The sequence below is a fragment of the Canis aureus genome, chromosome 13 (genome assembly GCF_053574225.1).
Source record: "Canis aureus isolate CA01 chromosome 13, VMU_Caureus_v.1.0, whole genome shotgun sequence".
Lineage (NCBI taxonomy): Eukaryota > Metazoa > Chordata > Mammalia > Carnivora > Canidae > Canis > Canis aureus.
In genome coordinates, this window is record NC_135623.1 from 56,828,266 (window position 1) to 56,846,179 (window position 17,914).

A 17,914-nucleotide genomic window follows, 5' to 3' on the forward strand; every position below is an offset into this window, starting at 1 on the left:
AATAGATAGACTAGAACATTTACTTAACCATTTGGTGTGCATTGACTGTTGCCGATTAATGAAATAGCTGTGGTTACTCAATCTCAGTGAGGGAGTTACAAAGCACCAAAATTATAAACAATTCCAATGATAAAAGAAAGACAGTAAGCTTTGATCAATCCAACAAGTATTTACGGAGCACTTGTTATGGGCCTTTGTGGGTTACTTCTGTGCCCCAACTTTAGCTTTAGTTTCAGGCAAGGTTGATCTTTAGAGACGTGTAACACATAAATGTGGGGACTGCCTGTATTCTGGTGGGAAGATTTAAAAATTCAGTTATATAAGGTGGTGAACTTCTTCACTGAGGGGGCTACAAAGCAAGGTTCTCTCCGTGACCGTTCTTACTACACTGACAATAATTTAATTCCTGTAGAAGGAGGTTAACATATTCCCTTTCAGGAACAGATCCACTGAGAGAAAGATTATTCATTTACTCATAAAATAATATTTAATGAACACTTAAGTGTGTTCAAAAGCACTGGTAGGTGCCCTATACCAGTCCACCTCACAAGGGTTCCATAGGACTCAAATGAGAAATCTATGTGACTCCATTTAAAATAATATAAATTGTTATATATAGAAAAGTGCTATTTTTATTACATACCTGAATGAGTCACAAAACACTTTCAATTATGCCCAAATATAGGAATATCTGGGTCTATTTTCCTAAAGTTTTAATAGTAGCTACTATTTATTGAGCTTTAAGTACCATCAGTATGTTACATGCTTTTTAACATTTCACTTAATCCCTCCAATAACCTTAGTAGGTTGGTACTGCCTACATTCTAAAAGATGAGGAAACAGGAGGTTCAGAAATTGGATAAGATTCCTGTAACTAGACAGTATTACAACACTGGGACTTGAATTCCCACCTATCTGCCTGCAAATCCTATGAGCTCAATTCTATTATATAATGTATTCATTTTAAAGATGATGTTTTTCTTTAATTATACTTAAGCCACATTTGTATTATTAAAAATCAAAGCGGTTGGTTTCCAGATTACCAAACAGAATTACGACTTCTTGATCATTTGGGATTGTCGACCATGAACAGTAGTAATGGCACTGGCTATGCCCTGGTTCATCCTGAAGCAGGCAGGGCTGCTCGCCCCTGAACTCAAGACCTCATGTGATGTTTGCCTGTGTTTAGCCATGTGGTTTTCTGTCTTCTCCTTTAACCCCTGTCACTTCTGACGGTCCTGTGCCTGTAATGTGCTGGGGACTAATAAACTGCATGTGCAATGGCAGGGATCTAAGGCAGTGGTTCTAGGTTGCAAATGTGACTCACCTGGCACGCTGGTTTAAATGCAGATTCTTGGGCTCCATTCCCTGCTGTTCAACATTAGTAGCTCTAGGAGCTTGAGGCCCAAGAATTGCTGCTCTGTGAGTAAAGAACACACACTTTATGACTGTGAGAAACGTATTCTCTAAGCAGCTTGTTTTTATTGTTTTAGATTTTCAGCTATGGCCTGGGGATTAAATATAGGGAATTAAATAAAATTTTAAATATATAGAAGAGGTGAGTGGGAGATGGAACCTGCTATTTGAGAGGCTACATAATTTGAATAACTGAACTTTGTTTTTTCATTCATATTTTAAAATATTAGATTTATTGACTGAAACAGCAACAGAAGAGCCTGAAAGTATCACAAGAGTAACTTATTTTTTCCAAAACTCTGCTTCTGGAAAGACTGTCAAAATTCCTGATCTCTTTATTCTTAAAGAGCATGAGTGTGAATGCTTGCTCTCTGCTAGTTCTCCGACTTCTGACAAATCACCTAACCAGTCTGAGCCAGTTCCACCCTCATCTTTAAAATGGAGATAACAGTACCTACTTCTCAGGGAGGGTGGGAGCTCCAGAGATAATCCACAAAACGTTCCTGGTAAGTACTCAATATGTGGTCAAATTTGAAAATGAACTTTTTTAAAAAAAGGAAGAAAAAAAAAGAAGAATTCCAGTTGTACCCATCACAAAAGTATTGTAACTCTTTGAGGGACCCATATTTCACATTTACATATCAAATGTTGCACAGAGATAGGCACAGTGGAATGTCCTTCTTTATAGTCCAAGGAGATAAACAAAATTTACATTTGTGGCACATTCTTCTTGCTTTAGCTGTATGAAACAGGCCTGGAAGTACTGATCTCTATGTCACACTAGAGGGAATGCAAAGAAACCAAGACTTTGATATCTTAAATAGCAGAGACAAACCCTCAATGTTTATAATGAAATATTATTTACTTCAGTGGAAGAAACAGGCATACTAACATGAAAAAACACATTTTATTGCACTTAAGTTATAAGAAAATAAAATTTCTAAGTGAATCAAACCATAGACACAATCCCTTTAAAGGTTGTTTTCCTCCATCATGTCAGGTTGTTACATAACTAAAATTAACCAACTTGAATCTGATTGTTTTAAATCAGACTATAAATAAAACAAAAAAAAATAAACAGGAGGAGGAAAAAAAGATCACCTAGGATACAGTGTTAAACCACTTTCACAGTTCAGCTTGAGTTGTGGCTCTTGGAGAATGAGGCAAACCATTTGACTTTTTCATTCATTTCATTTGTTTGCATGTGACGCCTTTACTACAAAAACTGAATAGTTTCTGCTTTGTCAGTTTCTCAGAGCAATAAAACTGTAACAGTTGTTTTCCCAAATACTGTAAAACACTAAGACTGACCAGCAACTTTATTTGTTTTATATATTTTTAAAATATTTTGTCAGTTTTATTATGTACGTTCATCCATTCACCACAGCCCTCAAAAAGAAAAGTTTCTCCACAGAACAGGCGGCAATAGCTCTGTTCCAAGGAATGTGTTTTAATTTTTGCCCAGATAAAAGAAAATAAGCTTTGCACACACTCTCAATTCTTTACTTGCAGGCAAACTTCACTCTTTATTATCTGAAACTCTCCCATTCTCAGCCTCTTAGAGGCACAGATGGTTCAAGTTTCAGTGGCAAAAAGTCTTTTTTCTGTAACCAAACTAGAGCAAATTTGGAATTCAGTCTGGGACTAAAACGTCACAGCAGAAAAAAAATAAAAAAAAATAATTTGCTTTTTTTTCTTTCTTTCATTTAGCAGCATAAATAAGTTTGGCCACTGGGAGTACAGTACAGGGGTGGGACAACAATCCCATATTTGAAGACCTACTTCTAGCACCAGCATCAAGAATTAAATCCATCTCAGGACTCACAGAACCCAGGACAACTTGCCACCTTTGAGCAACATATGCATTGAAGAGTGTATGTGGAAGCGACAGGAAATAGATTAACAGAGGCTAATACTGTGATTGATTGACATTGGCAATGGTTGGCAAAAAAAAAAAAAAAAAAAAAAAAAAAAAAGCTTTTCATGATAACTGTACAAAAACAATTCACAGTAATTTTTTTTTTTTTTTTAGCTTTTCCACTCCAGAAAAATGACTTTTTGTTGCAGATGCTCTCTAACGAGAAAGTCAGCCAGTCCTTGGTTGGGTGTTATTGCAGCCCCTTCCTAGGTCTCAGTGGTAAAAGGACAGGCTAGCAGAATCTGTAACGAAGCTTCAGCGTTAACGCTGCCCAGTGACCACTGGAGAAGAAAATAAAGAAATAATTGCACCTGGTTTGATTTAGAAAGTCTCATTTTGCAAAGCTGCCCTCAGTCAAAAGTGAAGCCTTTTATGTGATGAGACAGCAGACGCCTCTCGTGTCAGTTACGGTTTGTCTTGTCTTCCTCTTTTCCTTCTTCTTCTGTAGATCTTTTCACTTTGTTGCCCCAAGCCAACATCCTGCACCACTGAGAACAAGGGATTTTTTTTTGTCTTTTTCTTTTCTTTTTTCTTTCTTTTTTTTTCTTTTTGTGTTTTGTGAGTTTTTTTGGAGTTTTTTTGCTTTTTTCTTCTGTTTTTTTTTTTGTTTGTTTTTTATTTTTTTGTTTTTCAGGGGGAAGGGCAGGGAGTATATCGTCTACACATTTGGACAAATTTGTCTTTTCTGCTCTTCACTTCATGTCCACATCAAAGTCCAGCACCAGCAGCTTGGTTTCCTCAGTCCCATTCCGACTCCCAACTGCACACACCAGCTTTGTGTTTGAGGCTCTGATCCGCCACACGACTCCCCCACTCCCCCCACTCTCCAATGTGACTAGGTTTCGAATAAATTCACCCGTTTTCAAGTCCCATAGTTTTACAGTTCCATCATCTGAGCTGGTAATTACAAAGTTCTTGTTGAACTGTAAACAGGTCACAGCACTCTGATGCTTGTTAGGACCTAGGCAAAACCAAAGGAATTCAATTACTGGTTAGAAATCATGGGTATGGGCAAGTTACATGGTAACTGTAGACTTCTACATTAGAACATACAATAAATGAAATATTTAAAATGCTGCATATTTAGAAACTGTGAGTATTTTAGGATCAGTAGGGTTGTAGGAAAATCTTGTAGCTACTTGTAACTGAATCTTTAACTTTCAAGACTTCTGTCTTCCAGGAAGCTTGGTTAACTACCAGGCACACGTTTTGTTTTCTGGCTGTGCAAAAAAGAGCTTTCTTAGTAAAGAAGAGCTTTCTTAGTGGTGATGTAGATAGCCCAGCTCCATGTATTCTGCCAACAGATGAACGGGCACATCTACTACCCTTACCACTTTGAACTGACCACTCAAAGGCAAAGGCTGAATGACCACAATTCCAAAATTCTGAGAAACAGATACAACCAGTGAGTAAAAAGCTGCAGTAGAGCCCACCAGATGGCCTCACTGAAAAAAAAAAAAAACACTTTTCAGTGCTATGACCAATAAAAAGAAGTTAATCATGACATAAAATGTTAACACTGTTGTGCCTCATTTAATATTAGTGGCTTTCACATGTTTCTTTCTTCATTTTACTAGGTGCTATTATTCCTTCCATCCTAGTTAAGCAGATGGTTAAAGGGTCTAAGTTGAGGCCAAAGCAATTTTCTATCAGATTAGAGATGTTTTCTTTTCCCCCTCAGTAAGGTAGCTCTTTAATTTAAAATTGGGCTACAAATTCAAAATTAAAAAAAAAAAAATCACCCAAAAACCAAAATGAGTCTGTTGCTTCTATGATACAGCCAAGATCTTTCTTCACATTGTTCTTTAAGGTTAGGTCGAGTTAACTGTACATTCAGGAAGTGATTAAACAATTTTATATTAAAAACACAATTTGAAACAATTTCTCAAGGGTAGCCTAGTTCTGTCAAGTCAGAGTGAAACTGCTCAGAAACTTATCCAAAATAAGCATTTTCATATTGTAGGAGGTTAATTCTTTTTGTGACATAAAAGCTCCATGCTTCTCTTTTGACTAACAATCTCATTTTTAACAAACACAACTAATGCTGAGTAGCCAAGACTTACCTTGCAATGTTTGTAAACACTGTCCTGTTTTGATATCCCAGATTTTAACTGTAGAATCTGCATTCCCAGAGACAAGAATATTGTCTTTGAGTTCCATTCCACTTGTTAACGACTGGTGTCCTGTTAACGTGTGAATGCAATTCCCTGTCTCCACATCCCACACTCGGATTGATGTATCAAGAGATCCACTCACCACATGGATGCCATCAAACTGCAACAGACACAGCATATTAGAGTACAAATATGGATATTCTTGATATTTATTGACTTTAATCCTATGGGGGAGAAAAATAAAGCATGGGAAACAGGTAATGCCAGGAACAAAATGAGGTAACAGGATAAAGTGCAGGTAATCAAGCAAATCTACAGTGTACATTCTTAGAAGCTTCTATTAGAATTGCTTAGTTTTTTAAAAAAGATTTATTTATTTGGGGGGGGGGGGCGGCAGAGGGAAAGGGAGAGAGAGAGAATCCCAAGCAGACTCCTTGCAGAGCACAGAGCCCAAAGCAAGGCTCAATTCCATGACCATTAGATCATGACCCGAGCAGAAATCAAGAGTTGGACACCCAATCTACTTATAAATAAGTTCTGGGAGCCACCCATGTGCTCCCAGAATTGCTAATTTTTTATGGCCAGTAGCTTCAAACTAGATGCAGAAACAATTTTGATAACAAAAGCGATACAGCACCTCTTCTCCAGCTTCCCAGCTATACCAAAAGTAAATAAATATCAATTCCTAGAAGATCTATAATAATATTGCTACCTCTTTTCTCAATCTAATTGTTTACTTAAATGAGAATATTATATGCATTAAGGTTCTGAACATATCACAAAATATAAAAACAACTTCAGCCAAATTCCCTCTCCTCCAAATGTATAACCTTTTCTAAGTTAACACGTATATTTATTACCTTTCAATACTTTGTGACATAGGCCGTATTCCATGAATTAAGAAACAAATATTCCAAGAATAGAGAACTGTCAGTACTGGGACTATATACTAATCTGCTGATTGGTAATGGGCAGTAACTGGCAAATAAACTATATAAGTAATAGAAAAATTTTCAAGTTGAAAATGCTATCTTTCAGAAAATGAAACACCCATTTTCTAAATTTGCTATTAATTTAGCTATTTCAAATATGACAACCCACTCAAGAATATCATGTTCAAATGTAAACAAAAAAAATCAGTTTAGTCAAATTTACTTCCTTATGACTACAAATCAGTAGCTTTTTGATGGTAGAGGAGCCTGATGCAGAAAGGCTCCACTTCCACTTTGAGTGGGAATGGGATCGCAATTACATGGTCCATCAACTTTCAGCTATCAAGGCAAAGGGACAGCTTTTGGCCAAATTAATCCTCTGCTAAGGAGTTTATTAAAATCCAGGTTATTTTCCTTTGAGACTATCTACCCATTAATTAATAGAGTGAAATGCAGGGCTACAAAGTTTCAGGTTCTAAGACAAATATTTATATTTTAGAGGAAAAAGATCACAGAAAAGCTGAAACAAGTTATTTAAATAAGTTCAAAATTTACACTTCCTTCATGCCAATTTTAAAGTATATGTAAACAACAGGATAATCTGATTTGTCTTTTTTGGATTGTATTAAATCAGCAATTTGACAGCGATTATCGTTTTAGTCAAAACAATCTCATGATTCATCAGTGAAGCGTCTAAGGGATACAAGAGATAGGATCCCTTACCTGTAATGAATAGACTCTATTAGTATGCCCCTGCAACGTGTGTAGACAGGTCTCGGTCTCCGGATCCCACACCTTCACCATAAAATCATATGCTCCACTAACAACCCTCCTGCCATCATACTGAACACAGCGGACTGCTGCTACATGACCCATCAAAACATGTAAACACTGGCCTGTCTCAATATCCCAAACCCTAAGAGTGGCATCTCGAGAACCGCTAACAACTCTGTAGTGGGGAAGACAGAAAAAAAGAAGTATTAGAATGTTTAATAACATGAGAAAATATGATATATAAAGTCAGTGGTTACTGAACTTTTTCCTTTCTTACTTAAGCAGGAATACCTGTTTTCAAAGAAATCTTATGTAAAACCTTGATACACAAACATACAGAAGTCAAGCTACTTTGGTTGGGATGGGAAGCTGGGAAGCCCAGAATTCCACCTGCTTAGTGTCCCGCATTTATAAGCGGCTGCATAGTGTCTGGGGTTCTGGGGGACGGTTTGAAAACCGCTGTATTGTATTTGAAGCAGAAGCAGTAGCAGCTGCCGCCGGCTCCAATAAATACAAGATCTTGATTTTAGAAATAAAATGCTAACGTGAGCAACATGTATAAAATGTTAATGGCAGAACTCCGGTGGTAGTATTTTGAAAAATTTTATATTTCTTTTTTATTCTTTCTGCCATTTCCCAAAATTTTAATTATGAACATATATTTTCTTTGTGACTAGGGAAAAATTTGTTAAATGTTATTCAACAAAGCAAATCTGAATTTGGAATTTAAACAGTTAGAGATGGGTGTGTTACACCATTATAATTCTGGTAAAATTAACCTGTTGTAGCATATCCTCTAACAAAGGCTGCTTATGTTTATAGTTATAGTCAACAGGCTATGGAGGTATTAAGATACACAGATTTTAGAAGATACACCCGGGGAGGCAATAGAAATCCCTTAAAAATCTGGCCCAACATTAATAAAGCTATGCTCTTCTGAAGACCAGAGTGATACAAATATTGCAATCACCTCTGGATTACGAAGCAGAGCTGAAAATTCAGGTATCTTCATGTCATTCTTAAGAGATAAAGATAGGCCACAGTTGCCACATTTGGAAGAGTAGAGGAGAGCATTGAGAGATTTAAGTCAGAATATAATGAAAACTGAAATACAGGGTCTCTTAATATCAATACCCCAAATTTTAATAGCACACACTGTTCAAAGTAGATTCAAATTACAAATGAAAAGGTAGCTTTCTTCACATATTACAAATCGAGCATGAAATCTGCTTAAGGTAATGGTTTTCACAAAGACGATGTTGTGGACAGAATTAACGGTAAGGAGTGGATGGATTCATGGTAAGGTCTGCCAGAGAGGCCTTTTTTGACAAATGAAGTCAAAATCACATCTGTTTACCAGGGTACTGTGAAGACATGCAGATAGAAGATCGAAAGGACTTTAACAGGAGGGCTTTGTAGGAGGAGATCAAAGCAACGGCAAAGGCACCGAGAGGACAAAAAAGCAAGCAGTCTGGTTTGGCTGGAACTATTTTGAAAACTGGATTGAGCATTTCTTCCTTGATTCGATAGACAACAGAAGGCTCTCAAAAGGGCAATGATACTATCATAATTAGAAAAGGATTCTCTGTCAGCTGTGTAAAAGGTGAGAAAACCAAGTGTGAAAGCTATGTAACTAGTTCAGGGGACCGGTAATGAGACACTAAACAGAAATCCATGGGCCTCAGCTTTTGTCTAGACAGAAGGGGATATGATGGAGTGGGGGTAGGGCATGTGGGTAATTAAAAAGGCCCAGAAGTTTGAAGCCTAAGTAACTGAATTTGTCCCACTAGTAGAGATGTAAATGCAAAGCAAGAGAGAGAGAAAGGTTTTTTTGAAGATGATGAGTCATCAGATGCAGAATAATAAAGTGCCACCCAAGATTAGAGAATAGAATTTCAAGGAGGAAGCCAACAAAACCATTAAATGAAGAAGGAAGTTTAAAGACAATCCTCCAATTTTAAGCCAATATAGTACTGCTTTGCTAGTATAGAAATATCTGAAGTCTAATAATTAAAGCCTAATTTAAGAGCACATTACCACTATCTCTCTAATAAACAGAATTATACAACTGAACTCTACACAAAAGCCCTCAAATCACAAATAACAGAGGAAGAATTCCCAACCATTACAGGATTTTCCCTTACCTTTTTTCATGGAGATGCATACAGCGGACAGTGGAAGTATGCCCATATAAGGTATGTATACATTCCCCAGTCTCTGCATTCCACACTTTTAGAGTCCGATCTGTAGATCCACTAATGATGATATTGTCTCTCATCTGTGATGACCATACTCCACCTGTGTGTCCCACTAATGTTCTCAGACACTGGAAAAACACTTAAGATGATTACTTTTGGTAGAAAGAAAAACAATTTACATGACATTTCAGTAGCTTATTAAAATCTGAGGTAAAGTTATTTATAAAATTGGATTGTTTCGCAAATCAGAAAATAACTTTTTATACCAATATGTCATGATACCATCACCATTTATTCTTTTTATTCAGTAGCATTACATATTAAACATACATACACTACTGAGGATCAAGTAGATAGAAAGTAAAACACTTATTAAAATATGACAGCTCCAGCCTGGTCTCTTTGATAAAATAATGCTAAAATTGCAACTTGGATTCTTCCATAGGAATGGATTCAATGAAAGAATGCCAACCATGTTAGGTGTGGCTACATACCACATTTCATCTGAATCTGCCCCAAGGCAGTAGTTAGGAGCCAGGCAAGGTACTTCTAGACAAGTAAAGACAGATACTAAAACTCTGAAATAAATCCAAAACTAATAATTACACTATGGAAATATGAAGCTGCTTTAAAAAATTTTTACATCTGACTTGGAATACTTAGAAGATTCTTGCCAAGAATCAACATGCTGTAAGACATTTTAAAAGACAGGGTTTTTTCCCCTCACATTTTCCTCTAGTTTTTTTAGCTGATCAGTTACTTAGTTTATGAAATCATTCTCCAGTGGACAGATAAAAATAAGTATTCATCATAGAACATGAAAGCAAAATACTGTATGCAGTGAAATTGATTGCTTGGACTGCTTTTTACTTCAAACTCCTATTTAAATACTGTATCTGCTTTACTTTCATCTCACAGGGCTTGAAATAAGTCTAAATTAACATGATTTGTTTAACTTCTAAACTATAGGTAAGTTATCAACAGAGCAGTTTACAAAGAAAAGTAAGTATCCCTCAATCACAGTTTTGAAGAATATTAAAAAGGACAATATAACTGTGATGGTTAATAAAGGTGGGAAAAAAGTAAGCCAAGAAAAAGATGAAGCATTTTGTTAAAATCATATAATAGCTAAATCACAAAGATAGACAAATTATTTACAAGAAGAAATTAATGACATCCCCAACCTGAGAAACATTATCTTTGTGCCAAGGAAAAAACTAAATTAGAAGCTCTGATACTTGTTAACAAAATACGCTGCAGTCAAAAATGAACCCATGGTTTCCCTGATTGATCCATGCAAAAACATAAACAAAATGGGAAGTATAGAAAGAAGTATGCTTACTTTGCCTGTGACTGCTGACCAAACTTTTAAAGTGTTGTCATCAGAACCACTAACTATTCGGTTACCACAAAACTGTAAGCATGTGATCACATGATCATCATGTCCTTTCAGAACCTACAAGATAAATGTACAGATTAGAAATATGTTATTAAATTATGTTTCTTAAAATACTGGTAAAAAAAAAAAAAAGTAAAGCCACAAATAGGAGCAGCAATCTAAAGTCTATTTTTAAAATTACAATTATATAAAATACAAAGTACCATCCTTCCTGAATGCTGAATCAACTATTAAGGATTTTATTTTTCCATATTCTATGACTTATATGTGAGATATCAACTATTAACATTGAGTGAATCAAGACTTTTATGAGTCAAGACCTCATAAAGATGGTTCAAACACAAATGTATTTTATAATTATCTATTTGTTCAAACCAAAAAAATATACATCTATGTTCTGCAATTTTTACACACAAAGACAAAAACACCTACAAACTAGAAAGACGAGTAATAAAAATTATCAACTTCTTCAATGTAAAACAAAAAAAGCCTGGGAGTACCCGGATGGCTCAGTCGGTTAGGTGTCTCTTGACTCAGGTCATTATCTCAGGGTCATGAGACTGAGCTTTGAGCAGAGCTTCTCACTGGGTGTGGAATGTGCTTGAGATTCTCTCTCCCTCTACCCCTTCTTCCCAACTCCCACTCACATGTGCTCGCTCACTCTCTCAAAAAAAAAAAAAAAAAGCCTGTTATAATGTTTACTTATTAATATAACAGTATCTCCCCTAATTGCTTTCTTCCAGTTGTATAAATATATCTAAGAATTTCAAGCATTTTTGCCACTATTTACATACTTACAGTAAGACAAAAAAATCGGTATTATCATTAAATTTATAAAAATAAATGTCCCTCAAAAGGGACATCAAAACACAAAACATGGGCACTCCTCAAAAAATCATGTTCTAACTACCTAGTCAGAGAGCAAGCAAATTCTTAGGTAAAATGTCTATGACACAAAATTCAACAAGATATTCAGAAATTTTCATTTCCTAAGATAGAATGACATGCAATTCAACTCCTCTTTTATTCAAGTACAATCAGTTGTCTGACTGGAGAAATTAGCAATAGGGGAATACTGTCCATTACACATTTTCAGTTATTTCAAAATATACTGTTTTCGTTCTACAGGAGATAGGGTCAAGTTATACTTCTGGCCAAGAAGAACATACTAGGTAGCAACACTGATTAATGCTTTCAGTTACACTGTGCAAGAGTTCAGTTACCTTAGGAGATTTGAGTTCTCCTCGCCTCCAGTTAGTATCAATTCTATGCTGTCTGATGTATGCACTTTTCCATGGACTGTGTATGAAACCTGGTTTTATTACTTTTCTTCTCTTGATGTGCAATGGTTCATCAATACCTGAAATTTTAAAGAGTCACCAATAGTAAAAATTACACATTTTATAATATATCTCATTTTCCCCTATGCTAAAAAACCACTGAAATACAGGACATTGTCCAATTTCTAATAGTTATTATAAAACAATAATGTAAAGTCTGCATTTTCTATGGCATGTTTTCATATTGACTTTTTAATTTCTTTCTCTAAATAATTCTGTGAAATGTTGGTGAGGATGTGCAGAAATTTGAGCCCTTATGCAATGCTTGTAGGAATATAAAACGGTATAGCTGCTATGGAAAGCAGTATGGTGGTTCATCAAAAAAAATTAAATATAGAATTACCATATGATCCAGCAATTCCAATTCTGGATACACATCCAAAAGAATTAAAAGCAGAAACTTGAACAGATATCTGTACACTCATGTTCAGAGCTGCATCATTCATAATAGCTGAAAGGTGGAAGCAACCCAAGTGTCCATCGATGGATGAATGAATAAACAAAATGTGGTGTGTATATATATACAATGGAATATTTATTCAGACTGAAAAAGGAAGGGAATTCTGACACATGCCACCACATGGATAAACCTTGAAGACAGTATGCAAAATGAAATAAGCCAGTCACAAAAAGACAAATACCATATGATTCCACTTATATGAGGCACCCAAAGTAGTCAAACAGAAATAGAATGGTGGTTGCCAAGGGCTGCAGGAAGAGGAATAGGGAGTTACTGTTAAATGGGTATGGACTTTCAGCCAAGAAAGATAAAAAAAGTTCTGGAGACGGACTGTATAATAACATGCCTGTACTTAATGCCACTGAACTGTACACTTAAAAATGGTTAGAATGATAAATTCTCAAGTATATGTTACCACAATTTTTTTTAAAAGTCATTAAAATAATGATTCTATAAGAGAAGGTAAGGCAAGGACTGTTAATCCCACTTTATATAATATAGACACTTGAGAGGGTTTCACTAATTAGTCTGAGCAATAGACAGGCAGAGGCAGGATTAGAAACCAAGTACCTTGGATCTATACTTCTCACTCATCTGTAACCCCCTTGAAGGGTAAGATAACGTATAGAATATCTGTCTCATGCTCTATGATTGTTTCTTAAAATTTTTGCTTATCTGAGACAAATCATATTTTTATATTTTTTCAAAAATATAATTTTTATATATGCCTGCTAGAAAACCAAGTATTTTCTTTAATTATTATGGATGATACCTTCTCCTCTACTAAGAAAGCAGTTTTTTTTCTTTTTTAGTTTTCAAGAACCTAAGTTCCAAGATGAGAAGAAAATGGGAGTTCACTACTATATCCCCAGCATTTAAGAATGTCTAGCCCATAGGAGGTGTTCAATAAATATTTGTGGAAGAAAAGAATAGAATATGGAATATTTGAGTACTGTTAATATAATTTTGGGTTTCTTTTATTTAACTAATTTATTTAATAAGTGAGTGACTGAGTATGAATGAATTCCAGCGAGTTTTTTTTTTAAACTCTTATTTTTTTTAAAGATCTTATTTATTTATTCATGAAACACACACACACACACACACAGAGAAAGAGAGAGAGAGAGAGAGAGAGGCAGAGACACAGGCAGAGGGAGAAGCAGGCTCCAAGCAGGGAGCCTGACGTGGGACTTGAATCCAGGTCTCCAGGATCACACCCTGGGCCAAAGGTGGCTCTAAACTCTAAACTGGGCTGCCCAGTGAGTTTCTCTCTAAAGGACAGTGAAAATTATAACCTTATCTCTAATTGTATTAGAGAGGCAGGACATGTTTCTTTTCCATGAAATCGGTGGTAGAAATTCATCTTTATCTTATTTTAAGTAAAAATTCATATTTAGGTTTTTGGTTTGTCTTTTTTTTTTAACTGGTGTATAACTGACATACAATATTAATATCAGGTGTATAGCATAGTGATTCAATATTTATATACATTGCAAAATGGTCATCACAATAAATCTAGTTATCCTCTGTCAGTTTACAAAGTTACTAAAATATTATTGACTATATTCCCCATGCTTACATTATCTCCTTATTTCATAATTCGAAGTTTGTAGTTCTTAATCCCCTTTACCCATTTTGTGCCTCTCCAAGCCCCCTCCCCTCTGGCCATCACCAATCTGCTCTCTGTAGCTATAGGTCTGTGTTTTGTTTTGTTTGTTTTTTAGGTTCCCTTAAAATCATCCTCATCTTGATATTTTCATTGTTTACTAAGTGTATTAGAGACTGGGAAGCAAATCCGATATATTTGCCATTAGTTATTAGGGCTCATTAAATGGGTTAGCTCCAAGATCTGGCTCATTTGAATGTGTGGAATAACCTGTGGATTTTATATAAGTAGGTGAATGCAAATGAAGACTCATTCTTGATTCTTTGATAGACTGCCAAAGTTCCCCTTTTTCAATTATTCACTACTTTGTTCTATGTGGATATAAAACTTCTAATTTTTACTTTTTTCTATTTTTGTTTTCAGAATCATTTTGCTTTTTCAAAGTATAAAAATTTTCTCTTTGTGATTTTGAACCTTACCCTCTTCTTTGCATTTCTCTCTCCAGAGAAGGTTGTCTTCAGCCAAAATTCTCCAGTAGCGACACGTCTGAGCCGCTTGTAGCAGGTCTTTGGGTTCCAGGAATGAAAGCACATAAAGTGCCAGCTATGAAAAGGAAAAAAGCATAGTATACTCATATTTTAAATATATACTTATTTAACATATAAATAATAAAGAATATAAATATTTAACTTATACATAATTATTTTCTATAGAATGAAGTACTTCTAGGTAAATGTAACATAATTGTACATTCTAATTTTTAAAATTATAAAAGGCAGTACTTTCTAATAGTCAATCTTAAATATATGCCAGACTTAAAAAGCTTACTCTATTGGTTTTTATGAACTTCACTCTACCAACCTCACCTCTTCAAGGAATTAAGCCTCTCTGCCTCTGCTCTGTGAGCCTCAATAACTCCATCGCTCATGTATATAGGTATACTTTATTAGTTGTTTAGATTTTATACTTTTCTCTCCCCACTACCATGTAAATTCACTGAAGACAAGACTTAAAATTAAGAACTGAGATTTCTAGATATTTTGTGTAGTTTGATTTTAGATCACTTCTGATAGATATAATTGTTATCACATCAAAGTGTTTATTGTCACAATGATAAAGTTCTCAAATATTTATACCTTTTACTGTAAATGACAAGAGGGGACAACTACTAAACTGCTCCACAGACATATAAAAATAATTAGGTTCTAATTACTTTACATTGCTTATGAGGATTTTCTTAACAGGCCAGATAGGTTTGTATGTTTAAACTAGCTCTTTGGTATATCACTGATTTTTAAAATTTTGTTTCCAAGATTTACACACCATCAGTTTTTTTTTTTCTAGCATGTATAATCAATTCAAGTAAATAAAGGAAGAGGAAAGAAGAAAGAAGAGAATGGTAGCTCCTGAAAAGGCTTATCTAGTTAAGCCTCACTAATCATATAAAAATTTAAATTATGATATTAGAATCAAAATGATCTAAATGCAGCAATAAAGTTTATTCTCCACAGAAATTAAATTACAGAATTAAAACAAACTAACATTCAAAGGACCAAAGGCCATACAGGGAGTAAAAGCACAATCTGAATTATTTTCTGATGCTAAACAGTAATTACATGACATAAGTTACATTTACCCAAGAACTTTGTATATAGAGAGTTCATCATTAATCACATATTTATTGAGTACATTTTATATAGAAAGTACTCCAACCAGTCCGTATTCAATTTAATACTATTACTACTAATGGACAGTGAAAACCGTTTTGTGGAATAATTATTTTGGTCTACCAGAGAAGCCCATTCAGTATCATATTTAGAAACTGCATCGTTTTAAATAAAAAGGCATAACCAGATTCAACAATCTAGGTATATATGTGTATATCCATATACATATATAAATAAACACATATATATCTCAACATTGTAATTTTTTAATGGATACTCTATAAGTCACTTAATTTTGAAATTATCAATCAATCAAAACCTGGGCAAGTTTGTTAAGTGTCAGTATAAACAGTGATGGGTTAACACCATATTCTTCTATGTGAAATTGATATTTCACACAGAAATTATCAGGCACAAAGTTATATTTGTGGAAAAGAGATGCTATTTAATGCCCAAGATATTTAATATAGTAGCATGAAAAACTCTATTCTTTGCTTTAGTTATCCAGCTGCTTGAGTTATCCAGCTGAGTTAGAAATCAAGTAATTCACAAAAAAGTCAATGGATCTTAAAGGCTAGAAAACAAATCCAGAGCACCTTCGATTTCAAAGGTATATCCCAAATCATCAACTATAATTTCTTTCATTACTGGTGATTTTGAGATCACCTAGTCCAATGTTTGTGTGCATTAAAGAGTAAAGAAGGGCAGCCTGGGTGGCTCAGCAGTTTAGCGCTGCCTTCAGCCCAGGGCCTGATCCTGGAGACCAGGGATCGAGTCCCATGTTGGGCTCCCTGCATGGAGCCTGCTTCTCCCTCTGCCTGTGTCTCTGCCTCTCTCTCTCTCTGTTTCTCATGAATAAATAAAATCTTTGAAAAAAATAAAAATAAAGAGTAAAGAAACACTTATGTGCTAAAGAACGTTGAAGTGCTAACTCCACAGGTAACTGGCACACTTTCCTTTAAAATAGCAAAGACCCTAACTCCACCATGAACTTCAACTTACTCTATTTAAATCCAATCAGTTCTATTCAAAACATTTAAGTATTTCAGAAAATACAACAGCAAAATAAAAAATATAAATAAGAAAATCAGAACCAGTAAAAATATAAATCAAAAGAAGGTTTAAACCAGGGGAAAGTAGAATACAAATATACTGGCAACAGTATATCTTACATGGTTTTTTAATTAAACTGTCAAGCAAAAAGGGAACGGCAATTAGTCACACAATTCTTAGTGTTTATTATGGGGGAAGTATACCAGTTCCTCAAAGGAAGCAAGGTTTTGTCTCGTGGGGTTCCTTATAGGGGACAGAGAATGGTCACTATCCTGACTACATCTCTATAACACAAAAGCAGGGGCTTATAGGTTTCTTGCAGCTGAGTAAAATGATCTGGCTAATGCAATTTTCTGTTCATTTGTCTTAAAGGTAAAATCTAGATTAATAATTCCTCCTAAAGACTTCCACTAAACAGAAGGTCTTAAATTGAAAATCTATTTCATATTTCTATTTCATACCTTTTCCTTGACCAAACTTGAAATTTCAGTGACAGTTGCTATTTTTTGTTTTTCTCTATAACCTACATAAGAGACCATCATATTATACTTGAGAGGAAGCTAATGCTTTCCCAGAATTATGCTGTATTTCCATGGATTAAACTAGTGAAAGAGGGAGGGAAAAAAAAAGAATAAAGAAAATGTTGGTTGATCCTATGTTAAGAATTCTAGATTTTGTTCTAGGTCATTTACTCTATCACTATGCTTTTCTTGGTATTTACTTATAAAATAAGGATAATGCTGTTTATCATAAGCCTCCTGTGTGAGACTAGTGAGATTTTTATCAAGGTTTTGAGGTTAATACATGTTGGTAAAGAGATGTGAGATCTCTTGAAAGAAATTATAAGAAATTTATTATAAGTCCATTTCCTGACATGAAGGTAATGGTGTTTTAAATAATAGCACTTAGTCTCTGATAAGATAATAGTTTCCTTAAGGATTTAGATCTATACCATTATTTCTCCACATATAAAATAAAGCATTTTTTCAAAATAGGAAATGTTTCCTAGTAGTTGAAAAAAAGGGAATACACAGATG

At 34.9% G+C, this 17,914-nt stretch overlaps 1 protein-coding gene across 4 annotated transcripts in view; it reads right to left on the minus strand.

The window, feature by feature from the left end:
* Positions 1-2,304: 2,304 nt before the first annotated feature.
* The window catches only part of FBXW7 (F-box and WD repeat domain containing 7), a 232,728-nt gene continuing 217,118 nt past the window's right edge, over positions 2,305-17,914 (minus strand). For all 4 annotated transcript variants that reach the window (XM_077846368.1, XM_077846366.1, XM_077846370.1 and 1 more), the window contains 7 exons: positions 14,637-14,760; positions 11,975-12,111; positions 10,695-10,808; positions 9,299-9,480; positions 7,104-7,329; positions 5,398-5,608; positions 2,305-4,295 (listed from right to left, as the gene is read on the minus strand). In XM_077846368.1, coding sequence (XP_077702494.1) covers positions 4,027-4,295; positions 5,398-5,608; positions 7,104-7,329; positions 9,299-9,480; positions 10,695-10,808; positions 11,975-12,111; positions 14,637-14,760 — 1,263 coding nt within the window. In that variant the 3' untranslated portion in view covers positions 2,305-4,026. The remainder of the gene's footprint in view (positions 4,296-5,397; positions 5,609-7,103; positions 7,330-9,298; positions 9,481-10,694; positions 10,809-11,974; positions 12,112-14,636; positions 14,761-17,914) is intronic.